Here is a 26,438-nt window from a genome sequence, read left to right as displayed (position 1 = left end):
ATGCTTCCCGATCAAGCTCCGGGTGGTATGAGGACAATCTGGACCGTGTCGAATGTTGAGGCTTGGGGTTTTCACTAAAAAATTCTGGAACGATGAAGGAAATTGGGTCTCGAGCTTGGGATCAAGGTGGTATGACGACAAGCCGGATGCTTTATATTAGGGCTCAGAATCGGGGTTCGAGGCAAAATCGATTTCGGTGTTCTCGAATGGCAAAACTCGATTATGGTGCGGTCGTGCGTTCCTCTCTTTCCATCGAGAAGATTTCGGTTGTGCATCTTCCGAGATCAGCATATAACGTCCTTGGAATATAAAGGGCTTCAAGTGTGCCATATACCATTCTGCGCACTAGCGCATAGGATAGAACCCTCCCTCTAAGACATACAAGGGAGGGCACATCGAATGTCGATCATTCCACAAAAAATATACAATTCATGTTTTTCCACCCAATTTAAAGCATCCCCACCCAAACCATTTTTGTCCATTCCATGGGCTTCTTTGATGTCGACGAGAGAGTTCAAGATAGGTTATGCGCAACCGAACTGCTTCAATACCCTACCTCCATCATGCCACTACATCATATGGAAATGAATCAACAAAACATTTAACACGAATAGCTGTTGCTGCTCGGTAACCCATGATGGTATAAGCGTCGCGATCCGTTCCTCGACATATGGCATCCATAGAAACTGCATAATATAGACAACACGTTATTAGTTTTTTTGTGCAATTATTGTATTTAAAAAAGAAATATTCAGTAGTGTATTTTATGCGATACCCGAAATGAGTCTCAATCATCATACGGTACATAGGTACGGTGAACAATCGCCCGATTCCCAATACAGTTGTCCATCTAAAAAAAAGAATAAATTATCAGATATTTTTTCTATGCAAAAATAAGTTTACTATACTATACAATTAAAAAACAGATGGCAAAATTGAACTATATATTTACCAGTTCACGAGTGGCCACACATACTGTTGGTGGCTCACTGATGCCAGAAATGGCATTCTGTATAATGCTCAAGACTGCAATAGAACGCAGCAAGCACCCATTTTTTTAAGGTGGCATTGTTGTTTGACAAAGCTCGCGGTATAAGCATGCCAATACTACAGAGCCCCAACTAAATCTTCCGACAAGCTCGAGATCCTCTAATAAGGGGAGATACATGATGTTGACTTTATTTTGATTGACATCCAGCAACAATATCCCACATATAAGTTACAGAATGGGCGCTTTTGCAGCGTAGATAATGTCCATCTACATTGGACTGCTCAGAAGATGCTAGAAGTTTCTCTTAACCAGGTAAATTTAATACTAATTAATCGTTCTTCCTCATCGTTAGGGGGCACTCTTCCAAGTAACCGCTTGCAAATACCACACAGATCAAGCACTTTTCTGAACCCAATCACTGCATCACCGTTTATAGACAGCTCCAATTGGACTACTACGTCTTCCAGTGTAATAGTTACCTCCCCACACTAGAGGTGGAACGTATGTGTCTCCAGGTGTCATCTTTCAACTAATGCCGATATTAAATCTGCTTGCAGCTCAGATATCTGAATGCACGCTGTACAAGCCCAATTATGCCCGGCCCAAACTAAAAGACCAAACCCAATTAAATACAAACCCTAAAGCCCAAATCCTAGCCCCCTGCAGAGAAGAGAAAACAACAGCAGCCCTCAAGCCTCAGCGGCACACTCAGCCAACCAATGGCTGCCTCACGCACCACCACCGACATATGCTCCCTCCATGCGTCTGACACACCCATACCCTGCAAACACAAACAACAAAAACAGCAGCCAAAACAGAGAAATGAGAGCATTTTTTATTGTTATTGTAATCGGTTATAAAACCGAAGGGAGAAATTTCAAAAGAAAGGACTTGGCAAACAAGATTAATCAAAAAAAAGAATAAAATTTTCGAAAGGTGAATATTTTGTTGGTGTTTCAGTTTCTGATTTTCTTTGCATTCTATTTTGTTTTCTTATTTTTTATTTACGAAAAAATAATAGGGGAAAGGAGGGTAAAAATGCACCTTCGATTCGCCATTTGGGTGCGCTCCGGTGTCCTTTCGCCGATCTGATGGCCGTCGCACCCCTGGGGTTCGACCAACGGCCGTGGCAGAGGGCGAGGAGCAGATGGGTCCTCCCTTTTCCTCTGCGTTGCTGTGGTCGTGAGTGTTCCTAATTCAAACCCGTTCAAAAAGAGGGTCGAAGGGACCCTTTCCATGTAGCGCTGGTCGCTGTTCGCGGCGTGGGACATGGGGGATCTCCCAATGAATCCATGGTCAGCCATGGAGGAGGGACGGAGAGCAAGAGATGCTCTGCTGTTTTTGTGAAAATGGAGGGGGTTTAGAACCTAACAGAGAAGAGAGAATGCTTTTGGAATTTTCTGTAAAAATGGACTGCAAAAATGGAATTTTTAAAAAAAATTTGGGGTTAAATCTGCTGCGTGAAACGGCAGCGTTTTGAAGGGTGACCTAAGTGTCCAAACGGCACCGTTTTAGGGGTGCCCGTTTTGCAACCCGACCCGTACCCGGGGGATCCGCGTTTTTCCTTTAAATGGGAAATTGCTCGCCTTGGTCCCTCCCCCTTTTTCTGATATTTGATTTAGTCCCGATTGGCTTTTTGTTTTTCTTTTTTAAATTTAGCTCGATTATTTTATTCCATCTCTGATTTGATCCCTGGACTGAACATTGAAACGCAGCGCATTAAGGGTTGGGGTAATTGCCCAGTTGACCCCTGTTTCTTCGCGCGTATCTCAATTTAACCCCCTGGCAGTTTTCTATTTTATAATTTATACCCCTTTTTTCATTTTTATTTTAATTTAGCCCTCACCCTTTATCTCAAATTGTTTTATCATGTTTTTATACATTTTATTTACTGCCCATTCAGATGTTATATTTATTTAGTTTAAAATTTCACGTGTTACTTATAAGATTTGTCACATTGTTCATTTATTTGAATGTATATACATATACATTATTTATTTTATGTTCCCTTTTGTAAATTGTTCGCCTTTTTAGTTTGCATGTTTGTTTTAAATATTTCACATGATGTGTTAAATTGTTTTGTTTTTATTATCTTATGCCGAAAACATTATTCATAGCAATTTATAAACCACCGTATTTATACTTCAGGAGTACCATTTTTTTTTAAAAAATCATCTTTTGCATTATTTATTTAAAATTTATTTCATTAGTTTAAATTGTTTTCATGTACCCTTCAAATTTCCATTCGTTTATTCTAAAACATTCTATTTATTATTTATTATAGGATTTCTTATATTACCCGTAGTATGTTTTTATGTACACATATTATTGGTTCTAAAAATTATATGTATTGTCTTTTCTTAAATCGCTTTATATACATTCTTGATTTTAAAAATAATTTCATCTTTTATTTTATTTATTTTCAAACTCGTTTATTAGTTTTCTTTATGGTTTTATAATTTATTCGATTTGACTTGCTTTGTACTATTTATATTTTTTAGATTGCCAAATATGTTTTTGTTCATTAATTGTTAATGTTAGTATGTGAATGATGTATGTGAGCCATTATTGTCATCGCATGTATCATAAATTGTTCACTTACATTTTCACCTTGTTGTTGTATGTTTACGTGACGTGACGTCATCCATGTATTATTGTTTATACTCATTCTCTCGTATCTCATATCTTTGCCTCACGAATTAAACTCCAATGTATTTATCCAATAAATCACCTTATTTTAACCCAAATAAATAACACATGTTGCTTGAAGATTGTATTCGTTACTATTCAAAAACAAAATTTTCCAAATAAGGTAATGTTATGCATTTTGAAATATCAAGGAATTGTGCCCTAACTTACGGGGTTTCGATTTCCTCGTTGATTATAAATGGCTAAATATCCTTTTCGAGTTTTAAAACACGAAACTCTCACTTAAATTAAAAGACGACCTTGTGCTCGGGAATTCATGGTATTGTGTCCTAACTTACGGGATGTGATACTCCGATATCTCGAGATAAGGAAATCTTTAAACAAATTGTTTTGTGCTAATTCAAAAATTTTAGAATCGATATTTATAGAAAAGATCGTATTTTAAAATCATTCCCGATTTTCGATTTTTGACATTAAGACACTAACTAATCAATTCGGTACCAATTATTGGGCGTGTCGGGGGCGCTAATCCTTCCCCGCACGTAACTGACTCCCGAACTTGTTCTCTTAAAATTCGTAGACCAAAACACTGTTTTAGTAAACTAAAATGTTTTATTAAAACAAAGGTGATCCGATCAGGATCGGTGGCGACTCCCGTTTTAATTTTCATTTTCAAAACCAAGTCGATCCCCGCGTTTTTTTTCAAAAAAATGGTTTCGACACACGCGGCTACCCCAAAACCCGTGACATTCAAATACGGCAAAACTCTTCGATTGGGAAAATAACCAGGATCATGCAACTGGGCCTCACAATTCGGTATTGATTCTGCATTTATAGTAAATATAGAATGTTATATTTCTTGTTTAAAAAACAATTTAAATAAATATTTAAAATAAAACGGGACATTTTTATTCTCGTTTACCTTATTCACATTTTTAGCAATGTGGTTGTTGTTATTTAAAAGAATATTAGGATTAGGATTAGGATACACCAAGTGATTGGAGATGAACGATGGTTGTTGGAAGTGTTTGGATATGATCGGCGGTTGGCAGTCGGTAGAGGACGGTGATGGTCTGCAGTTAACGGTGACGGTCGACAGTGAGCGGCAGTTATCGGCAGTGGTGATCGGGTTTTGGGTTGAAGTACCTCATTTATAGTTGGGGACCATAGTGGCTAAGCAGCGGTAAAATTAGAAGAAAAAAACAATTGTTTCATTTTTTGACCCGTTGGGTCACATTGCACTAGGCCTGCTAGTGCCAGCCAATGGAATGCCAAATGGGCTTGGTGCCAGCCAATTCCTAGCCGTTGTTGACTGGCCTGACGCTGACGCAGGCCTAACATAGGCCCTAACCCGTCCTTTCAACTTTTTTTTTCGTTTTCATTTCCATTTCATTTAAATTATCTTTTTTTCCATTTAAATTTAATTTTTTTTCTCATTTCAATTTTTTTTATATTAATAACAAGTGGCTTAGATATTAATTTTTTTTTCATTTCAATTTTTGTTTTCATTTAAATTTATAATTTATTTTCATTTAAACTTTCATTTCATTTCATAATCATTACAAATTCATTACAAATTACATTTCATTTCATATTCATTTAACATTTCATTTTATTTCATCAATTTTTTTCCATTTAAATTTATTTTTTTCCTAATATACAATTTTCTTTTCATATTAATCATAAGTAGTCTCATTTTAATTTATATTTTTTCAATTCATTTCATATTAATTAGAAATAATCTCAATTACATTTTATTTAAATTTTTTCTCAATTTAAATATCATCCCATTTCAAAATTTTAAATTTAAATGAAATTTTCTCTTCTTTTTTTTGGGGGGAGGGGGGGAAGGGGTTTAGGCCTGACCTATTGGGTCACATCATAGCAAGCTTAGTGCCTGCAGGTCATCTGTTGGTGCCAGCCACTGAAAGCCCATTTGCTAGGCCTGCCGCAAGCTTGACAGACCTATCCTTTCAACTTTTTTTTTTATTTCATTTCATTTAAACTATCTTTTTTTCCATTTTAATTTATATATTTAATCTTTTTGGCAATTCACCTCAAATAAATCTCTTTTTCCTTCTTTAATTTCTATTAAATTTGAATTTCATATCATTTCATCCCCCTATTTTAATTTTATTTTCATTTCACTTTTTACTTTATTTGATTTTAAGTTGAATTAATATAATTTAATATGTTTTAAAATAAATATGTATGTATATTGTATTATAATTTAATGTGTTTTAAAATAAATATGTATGTAAATTGTATTATAATAAAATAAATATGTATGTAAATTGTATTATAATTTAATGTGTTTTAAATTAAATACATATGTATATTGTATTATAATTTAATGTGTTTTAAATTAGGAATAAGAAAAAATATGTATTAATAATTATATTTAATCAATTGTATAATTTGAATAAAGTATATCATTTGTATAATTTTTCATGTTTTTACAATGTTTTTACAAGAACATGCGCTCAATAATATACCATTCGTCATCTTCAAGTCCGGCATTACGAGACGATTGACCGAAAACATGGACACGATGTAGGCAAGTTGACCAATTGTGTCCGGATATTCAACACACGGTGCACAGTTTGGGTTCGCCTATCTCCCTGACGTCCATGTCATTTCGAATTCTCATCGATTGTGGTCGACCTTTAGAATGTTTACGGAGACTACGGTCAGGCACCGTCTTAAAAGTAGGCGATGGAACTTCCCAGTTTAAGACATCGGGGATTATAGGAAATTCGTTCCCCCATATACACAATGTGCGTTGCAACATGTAGATCTCGCCTATGAATTGTTCAACATTTAAGTTTGCTCTCGCACACAGTGCATGAACATGCGCACACGAATATCGAAAAGTCTAAAATATCTCACACTCATAACATCTGTTTCGCAGATCAACTGCGTATGACCTAGGTGGAAGACCCGAACGACGACCGATGTACTCTTGAACTTGAAAAGTCTCCAAGTCACACGAATACAATTCTGCGTTCATTGTTTGGCCCTTAGACTGTTTACCACCATGGCCTTTCGAACTACCTCAACGTACACGTTCTTGGCCTCGATCTACTTAACTTTTCTCAACCCCATCCTAGGCATCAATATGGCCAACCTATAAAATGTTGTCAAGAAAATAGAAAAAATCGGAAGATGATGTGTGAGCCTCAATACATAATTGACTGCCTCTACTAAGTTGGTCATCATCTGCCCATACTGAAACTCATCGTCGTAACTTTGAGTCCATTGCCAGTTCTCTATGCTACCCAACCATGTCCGGAGATTTGTTGGTAAAGATAACATCTGAGATTCAAGCCTCGTGAACCTCTGCCTGAATCTTCGCGGTTCTAACTTATGAGCTGGATATGCAATTCGGAATCAGTATTTTAAAAACTTACAAGCTGAAAAAATTTGAAAAGGAATTTTTGAAATAAATACAAACAATATTTTTTACCTATGTTCACGAGTTCTTTTTTCCAATCTTTATTCTCATAATCTCTGTAAAAGTTTGTCACAATGTGCCAATGCAATAAACAGACCTCTACGGAACCCCCGATCACCTTACCGCAGCAAGGAATCCTTTCTATCTATCTGATATAAGGCAAATGTTGTCTTCTCTGACAAAGTGCCTCCGTAGATTTTTGAGGAAAAATTCCCAAGACTCAAAACACTCACACTCCACGATAGCGAAAGTGATCAGAAGTACATTTTGGTTGTCGTCTTGTGCAATAGCAATCAATAGTATTTGCGTGTATTTTCTGTACACCCAGGTCCCGTCCACCTACACCATCGGCTTGCAGTGAGGGAAGGCCCTAACACACGGTTCGAACATATAAAATAATCAGTGAAAAACTCGTTTCCCTAATTGTATTTCCCTGTCTCAGCCTTTATACGGTAGTGTTTGCAAATCAATTACTGTCCCGGGCACGTACTCTCGCATCCTTGCTATCCACCCTTGAAGGTTGTTGTATGATGCATCCCAGTCAAAATACAACTCTCGCATTGTCATTTGCTTTGCCCACCATGCCTTTCGATACGACACTTTATACTTGAATCGAGCTTGCATGTCTGCAATAAGGACCGACACCTGAATGGTGGATGACTCTTTCACTAAAGAGATGATGCAATTGCATATAGTTTTTACATCTAACTTTCGATAGTCTTGCGACATACGAGCAGACATGTATGTGTGTGGACATTCTAGTTTCCTTATCATCCACCTCTGTGTCTGTTGCATTAACGTGGCTCGAACACACCAGTTACACCTACTTGAGGCTTTCCAACATTCTTATACGTACAAAGACTGCGTCGACTTTGTTACTTTATAATCCACATCTAACTTCAAGCTAAGTTGTTTTATAACATGTAAACAGTCTTTCTTGTTATCAAATTGTTGTCTTATGAACAACTCTTCATCATCGAATTCATCATCAAGTAGGTGAGTCGGCCAATGTTTGTATATTCTGAGAACTCGCTGCAAGAGCCGCATCAAGATCTACGTCAGTCATGAAATACCCTGGATTATTTCTTATAACTATACCAGGGCCCGTGTTCCCGGCCAAATTGGGGTTTGCGTTTTCACCCTCCATCGGGCCTTCCTCCCCTATGTCTTCAGTGATGTCATCCAAATCGGGGTCACTGAAATCATCGTTGGGATCACGTAGGACTGATCGTCATTATTGGACCCTTCATCACCATCTTCTATGGTGGCCAACACCTCTAGATGGATCTCTAGACGAGTACACGAGTTTGAGATGTTATACGAGCATGCACCAGTGTTTGGATTTTCGAAAGTTGGCATTGGCCGTCCACAACTCGACTGATCTTCCCAGGAGAGATTAAGATCAAAATCAATTCCAGAACGCTGGCTTGCTAGAATTACAACTTGAATGCCCGGTTCAGTTATCTCCGCGAACAACTCAACCAGGCTAAGGTTTTCCATCTCATGGGGGCAATAAATTGCCATCATTGTCCCTAGATCATCATCTTCTTCAAACTCCATTTATGAGAACTTGAGCGGATTTGTTAAAACCGAAAATTTGTAAAACAGTCTCAACATTTGTTTTCCGCAACGGGTTGCTATCTTTGTACTGATTTTTTATTTTAAATCCGCTAGCGAAACACACTTGTTAAATCTCATTCCTTTTTTTTTCGACTTTGAAATACACAGCCTTCTTCAGTTGTATTTATCATTTCTCCATCGAAATGAACATAAACAAACAAAATCTGGGAACTCATCTTAAAAAATTTTTGCTTCCTTCTCAACAAAGAAAAAACTGATATTTTTAATATTGATTTTCAACTAATAAATCAAACAAAAACTCAAATGGAAGATAAAACACCTATATATATATCTGATAAATTTGGTGTCGGTCATCTGATTCCCAAATTTATGCAAACTAATTTTTTAATACTTGGTGCCAGCTATTAGTGTTCCAAAATAAGAAAAAACAATTTTTTTTATCTGATAAAGTTGCTACCGGCCATCGGTGTCCCAAAACAAAAAATATTTTCAAAACCCAAAAAATGTGGTGTCGGCCATCAGTTTCCCAAAGTAAAAAAAAAGTGCCTTGGGAGTTGAAAAATGTACTTGGTGTCGGCCATCTACTAGCCAGCACAAAAAAAATTTTAAATGGCACTGGTGTTGGCTATCAATGTCCAAAAGCATATAAAAAAAGTGCATTGGGAGCCAAAAAATGTACTTGGTGCTGGTCATCTACTGGTCAACACCCAAAAAAAATTTTAAAATGACATTAGTGTCGGCCATCAATGTCTCAAAGTAAAAAAAAATGTCTTGAGGCTTGCACCAAAAAAAAAATTTAAATCATCTAGTGCCGGCCATTAAATGGCCAGAACTAAAAAAAAATTTCAAATATTGGTATTTTTGTATACCGATATGATACGATTTAAAAAAAATACCTTAGTGCCAACCATTCATGACCCAAACTCAAAAAAAATCATTTTTTTAAAGCTTAACACAATCAAGTAATAGTAGGGCCAAAACACAATGTGATGCAGGCCTTTAGGTTTCCAAAACCTAAATTTATTGTTCATTTCAGGTCATTTTGGTAAATATTTTTTAACCAAATTTATTTTTATAAATATTAAATTTTTTTGGGTTAGATGGATAAAATAGCTCATAAATTAAATTTGTTTATTTGATAAATAAAACTAAGCATCTAATGAAAAAAAAGTATCAATAATTTTTTATGAAATATTTATAAGAAAAATCTATTATCATATTCTGTCGTACCCTATTGCCATTTTTTTATTAAAATTATCATGTTGCCATGTCAATATCTTCTTTTGTACCTATCTGTATTCTTACCTCATACAAAAACAGCTGTAACCTTTGTTTTCCCCTTTAAATATCTCCAACAATAGGTTGTACGTTGTAGATTGAGGAGGCTGACTCCTTCCTTAACAATATGGGATCATCATCGTCATACACTGAAGATGATTTCAGCACCTCTGCCTTCGATCCTTCAACATTTAGCGTCCAGGAACTTGTTAAATTAGCAGCACCGGATTTCTCAATCCCACAACCATTTGTTCGTATAAACCAACAACCTCCTTCCTTGTCTGTCTCCACTCCTTTGCCACCAACCATGGACATGTCTCGTTTGCTTTTGGAAGATGACCACCAGAAACTTGAGCTCCACAAGTTGCACTCTACTTGCCAAGACTGGGGCATCTTTCAGGTTTGTCTGTTTCATTCTCCAGAACTAAATTATATATATGTATGCATGTATGATTGAGTGTAGTTAATGAATGGATATGGTGGTACTGGGGCAGTTGGTGAACCATGGGGTTAGCTCATCACTGCTGGAGAAACTGAAGCACGAGGTGGAGGAATTTTATAGGCTGCCATTGGAAGAGAAACTGAAATACAAAATAGGGGAAAGAGGGTGGGAAGGGTATGGAAGGAGGATGAGAGCAGATGGCAAATATGATTGGGTTGACACTTTGAATATTATCACTAACCCACTCCATATGCGCAGCCCTCATGTCTTCCCACAACTCCCTCCTCCTTTAAGGTTCTTTCCCTCTTTGCTTTAAGCTTCTCAGAAAGTGATGTTTACTTAATATTTAACGGATGTCATCATCATCATGATGCAGAAGTACGATGGAGTGTTACTTATCGGAGCTCCAAAAGCTTGCCACAAAACTTATTGGTTTCATGGGAAAAGCATTGAAAATTAAAGAAAAGGAGATGATGGAGTTGTTTGATGATGGGTTGCAAGCGGTGAAGATGGCATATTATCCTCCATGCCCACATCCAGAGTCGGTGATGGGTCTTATTCCACACTCTGATATGACTCTCCTCACTATCCTACACCAACTAAATGGTGTGGATGGCCTTGAGATTAAAAAAAATGGCCTTTGGTTCCCTTTCAACGTCAACCCAGATGCTTTTGTGGTCAATGTTGGAGACATTTTCGAGGTACAAACTTTTTTTTGGTAAATTATATCATTCCTCGTTAAATTATAAATTTTTATTTTGTTAACTAAATTATTCAAAAAAATTTATTTAAATAACTAAACTATTTAAAAGTTTTTATTTAAGTTACTAGGTTAAATTTTTTTTAAAAAATTCCTCTAATAAACTTAAGTAATTATTCGACGATTGGTATGATAAATCAATTCTCATCGATGATATACCTTAGATTAAAGTCGATCTGACAATCAATGTTAAAGATCGGGAAAAAACTCTATTTCAATTTTGGTTCGTAAATTCATAACATCTAAAGCTATTTAATGAAGAAAATACATGAATTGTAAAAAAGAAAAGAAAAAAAAACTTTCGATTGATGTAGGTAATACAAATAGAGAAAGTCATAACATCGATTTTAATAAGCTGGTGACTTCAATGAAAAATTTTGAACAATTTAGTAAAGAAATTGTAATCTTTTTTAGTTAAGTAGCCAAAACAAAAATTTATCCAAAAATTTTGTGAATAATGGTGTACTCCACAAGCAGGTTGCGACTGTGATTATAAATGGTAATTATTTTATATATTATTAGTAGAGATTTTTAAATTCAACAAGCAAGTTGCGAGTGTGACTAATGACACATTTAATTTTTTTTATTACATTCCATAATACAATTGTCAAACCCTCAACTAGGCATTATATAATTTTTCCATATTACAAAATACATTCCTAGGTATGCATGTATATAAGAAATGTGTAAATGTTAATGCAGATATTTAGCAACGGGGTTTATCACAGCGTTGAACACAAGGTTACTTGCAATAAAGAGAGAGAAAGAATAACAGTTACCTTCAACTTAAGTCCTAACTTTGAGACGGAGGTAGGGCCTTCATTGAGTCTTATAAATGCAGAAAACCCTCCATTGTTCAGAAGGGTGGGAATGGAGGACTACTGCAAACAGTTCTCCACCCTCAAGGTCTATGGAAAAAAATATTTGGATTATATGAGGATTCAACCTTCTGAGAATGGCGACTGAGTTTTTGCTTTTTATTGATAGAAAGAAAAAAGATAATTAGGGAAAATCATGGTTTATGGTGAAGCTTTTTAAGAGTTTTTGGCTTTACTTGTAAGCTTTTTTATACATGGAGTTCCTAAATAAATAAATAGCAAAAAGAAAAAGTAAATTGACAACCGTACCTTCTGAGCCATCATAATCTCAAGATTATCATCCCAATTGTGAACGCAAGAATGATGAGCACTTTGAAGCCTTCAAAGATCACGACCGGTAAAAGCACTAGCCTCTTATGGTGATCCACGTAAGCATTTGGACAAATCAAAACCCATTGTTAATCGAATAAATCTATTTAAACCCAATAAACATTTTGCTCACCAAGATTACTATCCTCCTTTAAACGGTATCGCCAGTCGACACCATAACCGTTACTAAATTGGTGCTTAAAGAAGATGGTGAAAAGCAGAAACAGTATGCATGATCATTCTCATTATCATCACCACCGCTGCATAATAACACAGCTTTAAATCCCAGCTCAGCCATAACCATTCTTTAATGTTCGGCTGCTCAAACTATAACTTGATTCACGAGTTGTGATCCCACCCGGCAAATCCGCAAAAGAATTTTAGTACTCATTGATCGGTTCATTTTGTGACATGATTCTCTAAATATATGAAAATATTGTAAAACAAATTGAATAAAACCACATCATGTCCAACACTTCCAAATTCAAACAACTTTGCTGCTAGAATAGTTGAAAATCCAAATAACCACGCTGCTAGAATCCGTTGAGAGAAATCTTCAAAGTATAGACCACGACCACAGCCCCAACAATGGTAGGTATTGCACCTATGTCAAGGTTTGGTCTCCCTCCTCTGCCACGAACTTCACAGAAGGATAACACCTCAATTGGTGGACACACGACCTGCATGGCTCACAAGAGAACCCTTCAAGACTTTCAACAGAAGAGGGGGACAACCCCAACATGATAACAGTACCTACAATTATTGGGGGTTCAGCCAACAAATGATTTTTATAAGACTTCTCCTGAAGGGGTCATCCCCTCAACAAATATATATATCAGAAGAAAACCAGATGTAGAATGAGAGAAAATGAACGGAGCAAAACTAATAAAGACTGAGGGAGCCCGAAAGAAGTGGCAGCTAATTTCATTACAACTACAGAGCAGCAGTTGTAGTAGTATAAATATACAAAAAGATCAATTTTGATCCTTGACATTGAAATGAGAATTGCCAAGCAAAGGAGCTTTAAGAAAACAGATTTGTACCAGGAAATGCCTTTGATCTTATATTTGCCATAAAAAGGCAAAGTCACACCTGTATGCATGTATGTATGGATGTATGCAACTCCACACTTTCTTTTCGTTGCCTAAATCCTGAAATTCGATGAGATGGTAGTAGGCAATGTATGGCATCTCTCTTATAACTCAAAACCCATCTTTTCTTTGCTTTTCTTTTCATCCTTTTTTAAGATTTCCCCCCTCTTTTTCTTATTCCCTTTTCGTTCGCTTCCCACTTCATAAACTGTCTTGTCCTTAGTTGTATGTCTCTTTGGCTGGAAAGTGAAATTCTTTGCAAAATGCCTCGAATAAAGTATTCAGGTTGAAGATCTTCGCCACTGCCTTTTACTTTTCTTCTGAGGTAATTTAAACGGACTCCAACTCTTTCTACGTTTAGAGGTTTCGCAAAAGAGGCCAGAGGCTAAGGCCTGCTGAAGCCATAACTCGAATTCTTCATCTTCATCAATCATTTCAGCATCCAAATCCCAAGGATATCTGCTTGTGTTGGACCTTTGTGTCTTCTCCAATCCAACCATGTTTACATGGAAGCTAGGTCGATGGGTGTTTGGTCTACATGCCATTCCCTGCAAAAACCATTTTCAGGCAAATTAACAATCACTTTAACCAGGCAATCTTTTTCCCTCACATTAACACCCTGGACAGTTTCTTGACCAAAAGACATATTTTACATTTTAGAATTTCAAATCCCTGCACCAACCAAACTCTTCATCCTTCTATGGTCTTTTGTTTTGATTATATCCAACATCTTTTCATTCTTAAAAGAAATTTAGCACATATGGTTGAATTTCATACTTCATCATACAATAAAATAAATATACTCATTACTTGCAGCTTTGCAAAATACTATCCAACCACTGCTTTTTATCTACATTTCAAAGGATTTCATGTAGAAACATTTTAACCCCATACATTAATATTAGTATACTTATAGAATTTGAGTGGAGACACTTGCCCCCACCCTAGATCCATCCATCCTTAGACATACTGAATTAGTAGGAAAAATAGCATGCATAAGGGACTTAGTTACAGGACACATGAGATGTCTATAAAGAATCAATAATCAAATTGGGCTGTATGTTTTTTTTTTTTTTTTGGGGGGGGGGGGGGAGAGGACAGGGGGACTAGGGTGCATGCAGATGCGCAGAAGTTTCATTTGAGAAAAGACGCAATTTATCAGTTAGGACAACAACAAATAATTGCATTGCCCATTCCATTGCAGAGGAGAGTATGACTCAATTCAGTTTGATTAAAAGGAATTTTGATATCAAGTTCAAGTCTGTATTTAGATTAATTTAGCTTGGTTTATAATTCAATTTGAACATCTATTTCATAACCATAACACAATTTAACCCAGTATTTGCATCCAAATCCAAAAGTCAGATTTCAAATTTAAGCCAACTATAAGAGGAAACCTAGATAATAGAAAACGACACATGAATTTTACACACAGAACAAGATTTGTACATACCATACGCAAATACACACCATATCTTTGGCTTACGACTACGGTTTTGATTTGGACTTTAGATAAAAATAAATTGACAATGATAACAAGAAAGAAAGCCATTTCCATCTCTAAATGGTCAGCTATGTGAATCATATTTTTCTCATTCCACTTGAAGTTAATTTTTCTAGGTAAGATTCATGAAAGACAACCACTTTTTGAAATTTTGCCAAATCATTATGAACAAAAGAAAACCAACAAACAATAATTATGTAATCTGGATACTGAACTGAGTTGAAAACTATTTACCGAAACCAAATTTTATCCACTTTGTTTTACAGTGTGAACCAAGCAGTATATATATAACCAATTGTTTGATCATTTAAGTATTTAATATTATGCTATAACTTCTGACTTTCTTTCCCCTTTCATAACTTCTAAATAAGATCAAATTAACCAATAAAGTTAAAATACACATCCACCAGATAGATGTACATGTATCTACAAAACAAGAACTAACCTGACAAATAGCCCATTCTGAAACATCAAAGATCTTGCTCTCGGCACAAACAAAAGCACGTGGTATTTCCACCTAAAAGAAAGATGAGCAAACTGTAAAGTGTAATGAATACTATTGTCTGTTAAGCAGTAAAGTGCACATAAGGAGATTGCATCAAATGCTTACATCCTTAAAAAGGTATTTTAGTCACATACACATCATTATGTTCTCCATTACCGTGGATAAAGTAATCATGCAGAATGCCCTGGAGCCATATCCTCGTTATCAATCTTCAAATATTATCTCTGTTATGTTTCCCCACATTTTGTTATTAAGCAATTGTGATTCATTTTGGTTAGCACTTGTCCAGTCATAAAACACAGGGATGACAAATGGGAATCCCTGAAATTGGCCATCTGGAATTTTAAACATCCAAGTGCACATAATGCTCAGGGTCAGGAGCTGCTTAAGAACCAGCAAGTGAAGTTGCTTCTGTAAAAGAACCAACATGTCCTTCTCAAGACACTACCATTAAAGTAAGTATTATGCAAGTTTTGGTGTACTCAAATGCTAGAATTAAATAGCTTTTATCCCTGAAATTGGCCATCTGGAGTTTTAAACACCCAAGTGCACTTAATGCTCAGGGTCAGGAACTGCTTAAGAAACAGTAAGTGAAGTTGCTTCTGTAAAAGAACCAACATGCCCTTCTCAAGAAACAAACATTTAAGTAATCATTTAACTAGTATGCAAGTTTTGGTGTACTCAAATGCTAGAATTAAATAGCTTTTATAATCTAAATAATTCTTTAGCCTCATTGTAAACACCTTCCTTATTCCAAAATAAAAAATTAGTAATGCAAAACTCAGATCTGTTACCTCATTCCAGCTCCAATCTTAAATTTAGTATCAGATAAGCTATTTTCTGCTTTTAACTTAAAACACCACATCAAGAATGATTGGTAAAGCTAAGCAAATTGCCAATTTGATAATAAACACTGTAGACAGAAAACACTCACAATTTCAAGTCATACCAAATTCAGTTGAAATGATCAATTTTGTAAGAAGGAACCCACCTTTTGAGGCCTATCAAACACCAAGGAACCTTTGTACTCAACCCACCCATCTCCATCCTTGGCTTGATGATATTGACAGCAATCCTGAATGCAGAATTAATCTCAAAATTTTATGAAATAAGTTGAGGAGAATATAGATACTGTATTGAGTGTGTGATGTGTATACATGCATGTTTTTGTGCGTGTACTTACACAGACATACATGTGCTTGTAAATTTTGGGCCCACATGAAAAACAAGTGTGTCGTATGCATGAGAACATACTTGATTAGTGCTTCATTCCTAAAGAGATGCTATCTAAATACAAGGTGCTATAAAATCACCTAGAGCACAACTTCGAAGAATTTCTCTTTTGTTTGTCTCCTACATTTTTAATGTTCTTAAGTGGTTTGCATCAATTATTACTTTTTGTTTGAAGAGTACCTTTTGCTTTCTTAAAATCTGCAAGCATTGGATTGAGGTACATTTTTGTTTGAACTTTTATTTTATTATTGTTTTCAAACTTTTTAATGTTTAAATTTATAAAGATATTTATTATAACTTTAGTTTCAAAAGGCTTATGCCTCAAAGTTTCATTCATGATTAAGCCATATTTCATAAGTAGTCAAATGCAGAACTTTTTGAAACAGAGGATTTGAAAAAGACAAAAGTCCGACCTGGCACCATCTAGCCTTGGCCTTGTTCCTATTTGTGCATACCCATATATGTGAATTACCACACTTAGTGCACTGTATACGCCTTGATTCTTCAGAGCAATAGTCTGGACTGGGCTGCTGAAATAAATAATGGTTGAAAGGTATTAATTTTACATTATCATACAACATGTATGACTAACTCAGAATCACATGAATCAGCAATGCAAAACAAGCTTTCGCATGCTGGCATGCAGCCAGCAGGCACTAACCATAACAACATAAAATACTCGATAGTGACTGCCAGAGGTAAACACTGCTGTAATGTTGAACAACCCTTAATGAGTCAATTGTCAAACCAGGTAACCTCTGTCACCGTGACTCATAAATTGGTTTTTGCTCAAGAGGACAAAGTTACTATAGACTGAATTTTTTTCCATTTTCCAAAAAATCTATAGAATATATCAATATAAAGAAACTCCTGGACAGGGCAAAACCAAGTGAAAAGAACCCCGAAGCTAGATTTTTGAATTCTAAGAAGATATTATCTCCCTTGTGTCAAGAATTTTTGCATTTTCATTCCTCTTGGCTATAAATTCCATTGAAAAAAGAACCGCAAGAGAATAAATAGAAGCAACAAAAATGAAAAGGTACAATAGAAATCAAAACTACCTGCCGTGAAGAGCCATGGGACTCTTGACAGACACCCCGAGTCCTGGATTCCTCTTTTCTTAATTCCTCATCATAGTCCCTCTTTTTCGTGGAATCAGAAAGAACCTACAAAATACACGCCAAATCTGCTTAAGGCCAGAGCCGACACTTCCAGAGCTGATGACATTCTTCAGCTTTCATTTTATATGTACATAAAACAGGAAGTCAAAATAAGAAATTAAATTAAGACTAAAATATAACAAGAAGAACATAGTTGCTAACCTCATAAGCACATTGAAGTTTCTTAAATGATTCACTAGCTAAAGGACTCCCCATATTTTTATCAGGATGTACAAGCATTGCCTGTTGCAAGTAGAATGGAGAGAAAATAAATCAATAAAACAAGTAGGTATACCCAAAAATCAATCGAAAACATAAGAAGGCTTTAAAGAAACCTAATGAGAAGCAAAACAAAGAAGGATATCGTCCGTCTCATCCACAAGCATTCCCTCCTAACCATGTTTCTCCTAGATTCCAACCCATCAAGTTCCTTTATGCAAATCCTAAAATCCTTTCCGTTTTCTTAACAACAAATTAGGAAATAACCCATAAGAAACAAAGGCTAAACATGGCCGAATATCACTAGCATAGAAAAGGAGAAACCTATCTCAAGTCCAACTTTTTGTTGAATTAAGTACTGGGTGCATAGACTAGATATTTAGATAATTGAAATATGTATGCCCTTTTGCCAGGACAGAATCTACCTTCTTTTTATATTCCTTCTTCAGGACTGCAGTGTCAATTTTTGTATGACGAGGAATCCCCAGTGCTTGATAATGATCAGTGCAATTCAATATTCTTGTCATTTCATCAGCTGAACTAGTTTCTTCCTTGACCACTCTTTTTGCAGAAACCTCTTTTTGGTTAATAACAGATGTAGTAGCAGATTTGCTAGATGACTTGCATGGCTGCACCTTCTCAGAGTCAATACTAGGATTAGAGTATTCACATTCCCCAGACAAATCTTCTTCCATAACTGGTTTGGATTCCTTTGGCTCTTCATAATGTGCGGTTTCACTCACATTATCAAAACGTTGGACCAAATAATTCAATACATCGTTCGAGAGAAATGCAAGGTTTATTGATAGGAAAACACCAAGCCAACCAACTCGAACTTTGACAAAGTAAATAGAGTATGTAGTTGCTATCAAGACTATCAACCGTGCATGGCTTAAGGAGAACATATAACCTGTGCAGAGAGAAGAACTTCAGATATCTGAAATCAATAGAAGCAGTAAAAGAGATTTAATGCAAATATTAAGTCCATGAAAGTTGCAGATTAAAGAATTTCTCATCCAGAATTAGAGATGAATTGCTTCTCACAAGAATAATTCAATAATGCAACACCGGCAACATAGAAGAAATATGCACAAGTTTTTAGAGTAAATATACATGCTAGCCATGTTTTAAATGATATATAGGACTTCTGTGAAGTAAGACTCTTTTACACACAGCAAAGGCTGGATAAGGGCTTCAAAGGATAGTCAAGGATATTCCTAAAAATCATCTATCATTTAACTTCATTCCAGAAGGTTAATTATTGCCAGTAGTAGTGGCAGAAATGATAACCAAAGTCATGAGAAAGAACTGATAAAGTCAAAGAGCAATTCAATAAATCACCAATAGTCAGCATACAGACTGCATGCACTCAGTTCAGACAAAAGATTTGATGGGACAGCGGGCATGCATACACAAACACTGGTATCGAGGAAAATGGCAATTGATGATTGAACTCAACCTAAATGACGATAGATGAAATTGAAGTAAATAACATTAAAATATAGTCAAAGAACCCTGCAATTTACTTTCGGAATTAGTGATTCAATTAATCACCAAGGATTAACAACTGCAGGCACTTGGTTTGAATGGTTTGAACCAATGCTGTTGGAACTGGACAGGACCGGCCGATCCAACCGTTGAACCAGGAACCAGTGGGTGCACCAGTCTAGACAAGGACATTGAACCAGGTTTTGAGCAAATTGCTCGGAATTGCCATTGAACCAGTTAAAAAAAACCCATTACCAGATTCTTATATTTATTAGTCCAAACCGGTAAACCAAAAAAAAAAATCTGGCCCAAAATCCAAATAAAAATAAATAAATTTTAAAAAAAACACTAAATAAATCTATTGGAGAAAAATTATTTTCTCAGTCAAATTTGATTTAAAAATTTATCGAAGCAAGTTGAATTAAAAGAACCGAGTTATAAATCTTTTCAACTTAAAATAAATACCAAGTATAATAAAACAAGATCTATAAGATGTTAGGAGACTTAAGAGTTCATCTAAAAACTTCACAAAAATTAGGACTTTAAATGAGCCATTGTTCGAAAAGTTGCAAACTTTTAATATGGGCATCGGCGTATGTATGAGCCTTCAGATCAAATGCTTTTGCTTGCTGCCATTTAATATTAAATTGTGTCAAATTGTCAAGGTCTTTTTATTTCATGGGTTATATGTCTATACATACAATAACAGCATGGGAACCGATGTTTAATTAGTTGTGGGCTATATTAATGTGTTTATTGCTTGAAATAATCTTAATTAGTTGGATGATATTGGACTCGGTATGTATCTTAACTCAAGCCTAGAGATTAGTTATGTTGTTTACCTGAAATTATATTGTTGATGTTTGTTTTGGTAGTTCAGTTTCAAGTTTTCAATACTTCAATTATGATTTAGGAATGATAATGTTGACGTTTTAATTGAATTTGGAATGTTTAAAAGATGTTTATGTCATTATTATTTATTAATGTTTATAAGTTTTTTAGAATTCTTTTTTTCTGATTTTTCCAATTTTTCTAAATTTTTTCTCCCTTTTTTTATTTTTTGGCGGACTGGCTGGACTGGGAACCAATCATCTGACCAATTCAACCACCAGTATGGTTCTGAAAACATTGGTTTGAACAAAGCATTTGATAGTAAAATGGGCATGCTTAGACAAGCACTGGTATTGAGGGAAATTATAACAGATAGATCTCAACTTAACCTAAAGACATCATATAATAGATTAACGAAAAATAGCAAACTTGTCAATTTGAAATAGGAAATAACATTAAAACAAGTACCAGCAAAGGATACTATAATCACTTCTGGACCTGATAACATCAAAGTGTGAACTGGAGGCACTTGATTTGGATAAAGCATTTGATAGAGCAGTGAGCAAAGCATAGTACGACAAGAGCTGGTATTGAGGAAAATTACTATAGATAGATCGAAGTCAACCTAAAGATATGCTAATAACTTAACCAAAGATAGAAAACTTTTGAATTTGAGATAGCTTATAATATTGAAACAACTGCCAAGTATCACATAATTTTTTACTTTTTGGATTTGATAACATCCAGGAGCAATTCATTTAATCAACAAGGTGTTAAAACAAAGATTGGAGGCACTCGACTTGGACAAAGCATTTGATAGGACAGTCAGCAGCTTAGACAAAGCACTGGTACAAGGAAATTACCATAGATGGACAAAACTCAACCTAAATAAATGCATGATTTAACCAAAACTGGCTCACTTTCAATTTGAGATAGTAAATAACATAATTACCGTCAAATGATCCCACAGATTTTACTTTTAGAATTTAGGCTCTTATGTTCCTAATAATAAATCTTATAAGGTCTGATGAAACTAATCCCACAACCACCTACACTTACTAGACATGCAAATTCTCTAAAGTTTAAGAAGGAAGTAAAGAGAGCCTAAGATGGTAAATGCTTAGCTTATAACAAAAATTTACTGACTCACACAGAAATTAACAGGCAAAGCTCCTTTCATTATTTCCTGATCTTGTTCCTACCTTTCGATTATTTCAAGGCCATATCCTACTGATACTTGTCACAAACCAATACTTTCTCCTTCAGTTTCCATTGGCAGAGTACCACCCTTCCAAGAAAACCAGATCAATTTGTAAAAGAACTTATAAAGATATGGGTGCTTCATTCTCCCTATATATTCCTATAAGTTTTCGACTTTAATTAGCTTTCCATGCACAAGCACATGCATGTTGGAACTTGTATATACAGACTAGAAAAATGAGGCATAAGTCTTTTGGACACAGAATAAGGTAGATAACATCTGCTTGAGAAAACAGATAATCTCATACTTGATGCCTGTAACTATTCCTCAAACAGAGGATGTATCACAGTCATCAACAACATTGATAAACCCATCTCCTGTATCGTGATAGAAGTACGCATGAAATAAGTAAAACCATCATCTTAAGACAAGAAAAATTCATAGTCAGGGAGTAAGAAACAAACCATACCTCCAACTATAAACAGTGTTCCCGTCATCCAAAAGTTAGCATACATCCATAGTATCAAAATGCTGAACAATCCTACAATAAAGAGTCCTGGAGTGTAACCTAAGTTCTGAATGGCAGCTCCAGCAGCTCCCTGAAACATATGAGACAAGACTCTTAATATCATTCTCAAGCTTCTAATGGCTATTTAAATAAGATTGGTGCCACTCAGTAAAACTGACCCTTATATTTGTTTAATAAAGTGAAATCCATCAGAACTCCCAATAAACCATAACATCGGCAAGTTTTGTTTAACTTAATAAAAAAATCCACCATTAGCATCTATTAGTAACTTTTGCTCTTTCAATTTCATGTCCAAAGGAACCAGTAGAAACAAAATGCTATCAGACAGAATAACACATTTGTAGGTTAGGGGATATTTTGAACCTTCAAAGTCACAATTTTGAGAGAACGAGTAATTTGGCTCATTCGAGATTTAAGTGTTGAAATAAACTTCACTGGCACTTGTACACATCACTACGCAGATGGTTTTACTCACAATAGTGTGGGGCAAAAAACAAGGGCCAGCACTTCAAAACAGCCAAAGGATGATGCTCGATGAACTTTCCATCAAAAACCAGAAACAAAAGCATGTTGAAACCTCTCAGAAGGACTTCAGGAAATAATTTGCAATCAACAGTTCAGCAATCAGCACAGCCAGATGATTTTGGGGAAAACAACCTATAAGCTAAATCAAAGTATTCTTTCCAAGAGACTCTAGCCTCTAACATATTGATTGGTAAACAAAATGTTTTTAACTTCATTTTTGTTTTTAACTACTCAACATCAAGCAATCAGGCCGAGAAATTTTACCATAGAAAACCCAGTCTTTTTTTCTTCTCTAACAAATTTCAAAATTACAACAACGTTAACAAAAATAAAAATCGAAGTAATCAATAATCCCAACTTGGTTTTAGCTCCTTCCAGTCAAATTAACAAGCCTATCTAACTAATCAAATCAATATAAAATCTGCAATCAGCTTGAAAAGTGTTCAATAACGCAGATAACCCAAAAAGATACCATATTTTAACAAAAACATAAAACGAGACATACCATACTTAGAAGTAGATAGAGCAAGCAAGACATGGAAGTCAAGCTGAGGAAACAACTCCACATTATAACAAGCAAGGAAGCTGAACCCAATCTGCTACATGACTGAAACCCTCTCACCAAACAATCTTTCCAATAAACCAAAAGCAACCTTGAGAACTTCCAGAGATTAAGAAATGCACTACAAACCATAGGCCAATGCTTCTCTATTAACAACCCCATTTTATCTCTAAAACAACCAACAGCTGTTTTCGCCTTGGAATAAACATGCTTCTGAGATTTTAACCATTTCCAACCTTGCTCATACAGCCCTATATCCTCCATCACCGCTTTTAGCCTTGGATTCACCTCACAAGATGGATGAAACTTTTGCCAAGGAAAAAAACGTTTCAGGAATTGAAGCTCAAAGGAAATAAAATACAACTATTACCCATTTATCAGAAAGAAAGAAAAATCTTTAAACACTATACCCATTTGAAAAATTGCAGTTGAGAGAGTAAATTCGATCACACTGGTTCATTCAAAGCTGAAATTTGCTTCACATGTAAGCTTCCAAAAAAGTATATTTTAAAAAATGAAAATAAATAAATAAATAAAAAGCCGAAAGATGGAAGCAAATTATGGCCCTTTTTGACTCTGAAAATCTAAAACTAAATCCAAAGACAGAGACAAGTGAAGTAAAGCAGATGATAAAGTGAGTTGAGCTAAGTGAGTAAAAGCAAAATTATATCAGAAAAGGATTAAATGTTTATTTTGATTCTGTTTTTCTGGTATGGTTACAAAACCCTAATAGGCTAATACTACAATTATTTGGGGCTTTCTTTCTTGAGAGATGGTTTTTTTTTTTTAAGCAATTAAAGTTAAAAAGAAATTCAATTGATTCCGCTGTTAGAAGTAAGATATAAAGTTTGATTATCCATAACAATTAATTATTTTAGGAATGTTGACCGTCGTCTTTAAAGTTCCATCTTAAATTTGTCTCAATTTATCTTTATTACTTTATCCAATTTGGTTGTTGCACTAAATGTATTTTAATAATTTGGTTTTAATGCTATTTCCCTTTTCTTTTTCATGTTTAAACCCTTATCTATTAATAATTTAATTTGGATGTACATATGGATAAGGATGGTGTGTTGGATACCTATTGTAATTGCTGAAGACTACCCAGAGAATTTGAGTAATTACACCTAATTTTAATTTGGTTAAATTTTGCTATTAGACCCTGTATTATGTGTAAATTATAGATTTAATATATATGCTTTAATTTGGTCATTTTCAATCCATATACTTTTTAGATTTTGAAAATTTTAATACTAATCATTAATTCATTAAGTTAAATTTTATTTTATTTTTAATTCTAATTTTCTTTTATATTTTTTCCGAACCTAAGTTTTAATTTATAAAATGTGAATTGGTATGATTAAGACATAATAAATTACCATAAAAATACACATTTGACAATTAAGTATGATATTATACATCTATCCTACTCACTTAAGAAGGAACGTACCCAAACTCCTTTATATTTTAAAAACAATATCATAGGTTTTAATGATAAAATTTATATAAAAATATTTAACACCAATTAGAAATTGAGAGATCCTCAAATCAATAAACAATTTTTAGAAATATAAAATCAATGGAATTAGCTTTTAAAATTAAAATATGATCCAAATGTAGAGATATAGTCCTTTACCTTGGGGTATGATTGTCGTCTAGCTTGGAACAAGCAAATTATAAATTTTGTGGGATGGAAACACTAGAAAAGAGAATGATAAAAATTGTGGCCAACAATGATTTTTAAAAGGATGAAAATGTTGGCGTTCTAAAACTATAGGTTATATTCATAATAAATACAAAATAGGTATAATTGAATTAAATATAATTGCTTATAAGATTGTTTGTTATATTCGTAATAAAGGCTTGATACTTTTTTAATATAATGGTCATTTTTTAGGTTATAAATAAGAAATAATACAATTTAACATCCGTTTTTATTTAAAAAATAACATTTATTAAAGGATTTTACCGAGACAATTGTCTATTAAAGTCCAAATTTACTTTATGTCTATCTTTTGACATGGTTTTCGTCTGTCTTTTGACACGATTTTAGAGAGGAGTGCTAGGGATTTTTTTTCTTTAGAGTTTTGTGTATACGTGTTTATGGAGGAAGAATTGGCTAATTTGAATCTCAAATAAGGAGGAAGAGGCACCGGTGGAGGAGAATGAATATAAACTTTGTATGGTGCGGCGCTGCTTGGCTGACAGTGTGGTCCACTTCCTTTCTCTACGAAATACAATGGCTGACTTCTGGCATCCCATTGGGGGATATTCATATCGGATGTTTGTGAGAAAATGTATCTTCCAATTTTTTTCATGCAGTAGATATGAATAGGGTAATGGCTGGCACCCAGGGGCGAAGCTAGAAAATTTTTTTAGGGGCGGTCGGATGAAATTTTAATTTTTTATAGTTTATATCTTTATAATTTGTAAATGATTAAATCAAATTTTTATAATTTTAGGGGGGCCAAAGTGTAATTTTACCTTTACTAATTTAAATTTTTTTAAAAAATTTAAAGGCCTAAAAAATAATTTTACATTTTAGAGGGCCGAGGCCTATGCCATCCCCCCTGGCTTTGCCTCTGCTGGCACCCCATGGTTTTTTAACAACCATTTACTCCTACTACGTAAGATTTAACTGGGGGAAGATCCGATGTTAGCTCTGTTACTATCGGCAGAATTTTGGGTCCAGGTCCGTTACTATCGGTCAAATTTTGGGTCTAAGTCCAGGTACATAACTTGCCTCCATGGTTAATGTCAAAGGTAATGGCTCAATACTTTGGTAATTTCTTAGGGATTTTTATCGAATATGATACATCAATTCCAATGTTGGGCCTTCAAAGGTACGTGCGAATCAAAGTGAAGTTGGATGTGAGTCTGCCTCTAAAGCGTAAAAAGGAGGTTTTGGTGGGAAATGATCGATTTTTCTATGCATGATTTCAATATGAAAAGTTGAGCTTGTTTTGTTTCATATGTGGTAAGCTTGGTCATGGGGAGAGTTTTTGTTCCATTAGGGTCAGAATAGATACGTCAAAAGTAATCTTCGGATGGGATATTTTGTAATACCCCCTACCCGTATTCATTGCCAGAATAGGGTACGAGGTATTACCAGAATTTACGATCTTTTTTTATATTCAATATAGCCCATTTATAAATATCTAACCTTCCCTACAATATTAAATCGAGACCAATCCATTTCAACCAAACCAATTCAACATATTTTCAAGATAAATTCATGCATATTTATA

The 26,438-nt window shown here is 34.9% G+C and overlaps 2 protein-coding genes across 9 annotated transcripts; one reads left to right on the top strand and one right to left on the bottom strand.

Annotated features, from left to right (window-relative positions):
• The first annotated feature begins 10,023 nt into the window (after window positions 1-10,023).
• On the top strand, window positions 10,024-12,276 carry LOC107912944 (codeine O-demethylase). Its single transcript, XM_016841339.2, has 4 exons — window positions 10,024-10,353; window positions 10,448-10,689; window positions 10,772-11,096; window positions 11,858-12,276. Exons 1-4 carry the CDS (start codon window positions 10,081-10,083, stop codon window positions 12,119-12,121), a joined length of 1,104 nt encoding a protein of 367 aa, XP_016696828.2. The 5' UTR covers window positions 10,024-10,080; the 3' UTR covers window positions 12,122-12,276.
• Window positions 12,277-13,241: 965 nt separating this feature from the next.
• On the bottom strand, window positions 13,242-24,187 carry LOC107912943 (uncharacterized). Of its 8 annotated transcripts, XM_016841338.2 has the most exons (10): window positions 23,601-24,187; window positions 23,134-23,496; window positions 22,044-22,173; window positions 18,480-18,964; window positions 17,998-18,078; window positions 17,737-17,841; window positions 17,089-17,205; window positions 16,434-16,517; window positions 15,383-15,454; window positions 13,242-13,981 (listed from the first exon to the last, which is right to left on the bottom strand). In XM_016841338.2, exons 2-10 carry the CDS (start codon window positions 23,452-23,454, stop codon window positions 13,715-13,717), a joined length of 1,662 nt encoding a protein of 553 aa, XP_016696827.2. In that variant the 5' UTR covers window positions 23,455-23,496; window positions 23,601-24,187; the 3' UTR covers window positions 13,242-13,714. The 8 variants fall into 8 exon arrangements, 6 of the variants coding, with proteins under 6 accessions (XP_016696827.2, XP_040941330.1, XP_040941327.1 ...); XM_041085396.1 differs by having other exon boundaries at window positions 15,383-15,474; window positions 23,134-24,010; XM_041085393.1 differs by having other exon boundaries at window positions 17,089-17,202; window positions 23,134-24,007.
• Between the last annotated feature and the right edge of the window lie 2,251 nt (window positions 24,188-26,438).

The sequence above is a fragment of the Gossypium hirsutum genome, chromosome A13, assembly GCF_007990345.1.
Source record: "Gossypium hirsutum isolate 1008001.06 chromosome A13, Gossypium_hirsutum_v2.1, whole genome shotgun sequence".
In the NCBI taxonomy this organism is placed as follows: Eukaryota; Viridiplantae; Streptophyta; class Magnoliopsida; order Malvales; family Malvaceae; genus Gossypium; species Gossypium hirsutum.
Note: the sequence above shows the minus strand (reverse complement) of the source record. Positions and strands in the feature narration are given on the sequence as shown.

Coding starts and splice junctions, on each gene's coding strand:
- LOC107912944 (XM_016841339.2), top strand. CDS start 10,081: ATGGGATCATCATCGTCATACACTGAAGATGATTTCAGCACCTCTGCC. Junction 10,354..10,447: donor AAGACTGGGGCATCTTTCAG/GTTTGTCTGTTT, acceptor GTACTGGGGCAG/TTGGTGAACCATGGGGTTAG. Junction 11,097..11,857: donor ATGTTGGAGACATTTTCGAG/GTACAAACTTTT, acceptor ATGTTAATGCAG/ATATTTAGCAACGGGGTTTA.
- LOC107912943 (XM_016841338.2), bottom strand. CDS start 23,454: ATGGAGGATATAGGGCTGTATGAGCAAGGTTGGAAATGGTTAAAATCT. Junction 17,206..17,736: donor CCCATGGCTCTTCACGGCAG/GTAGTTTTGATT, acceptor TATTTATTTCAG/CAGCCCAGTCCAGACTATTG. Junction 13,982..15,382: donor CAGAATGGGCTATTTGTCAG/GTTAGTTCTTGT, acceptor TGGTTTTTGCAG/GGAATGGCATGTAGACCAAA.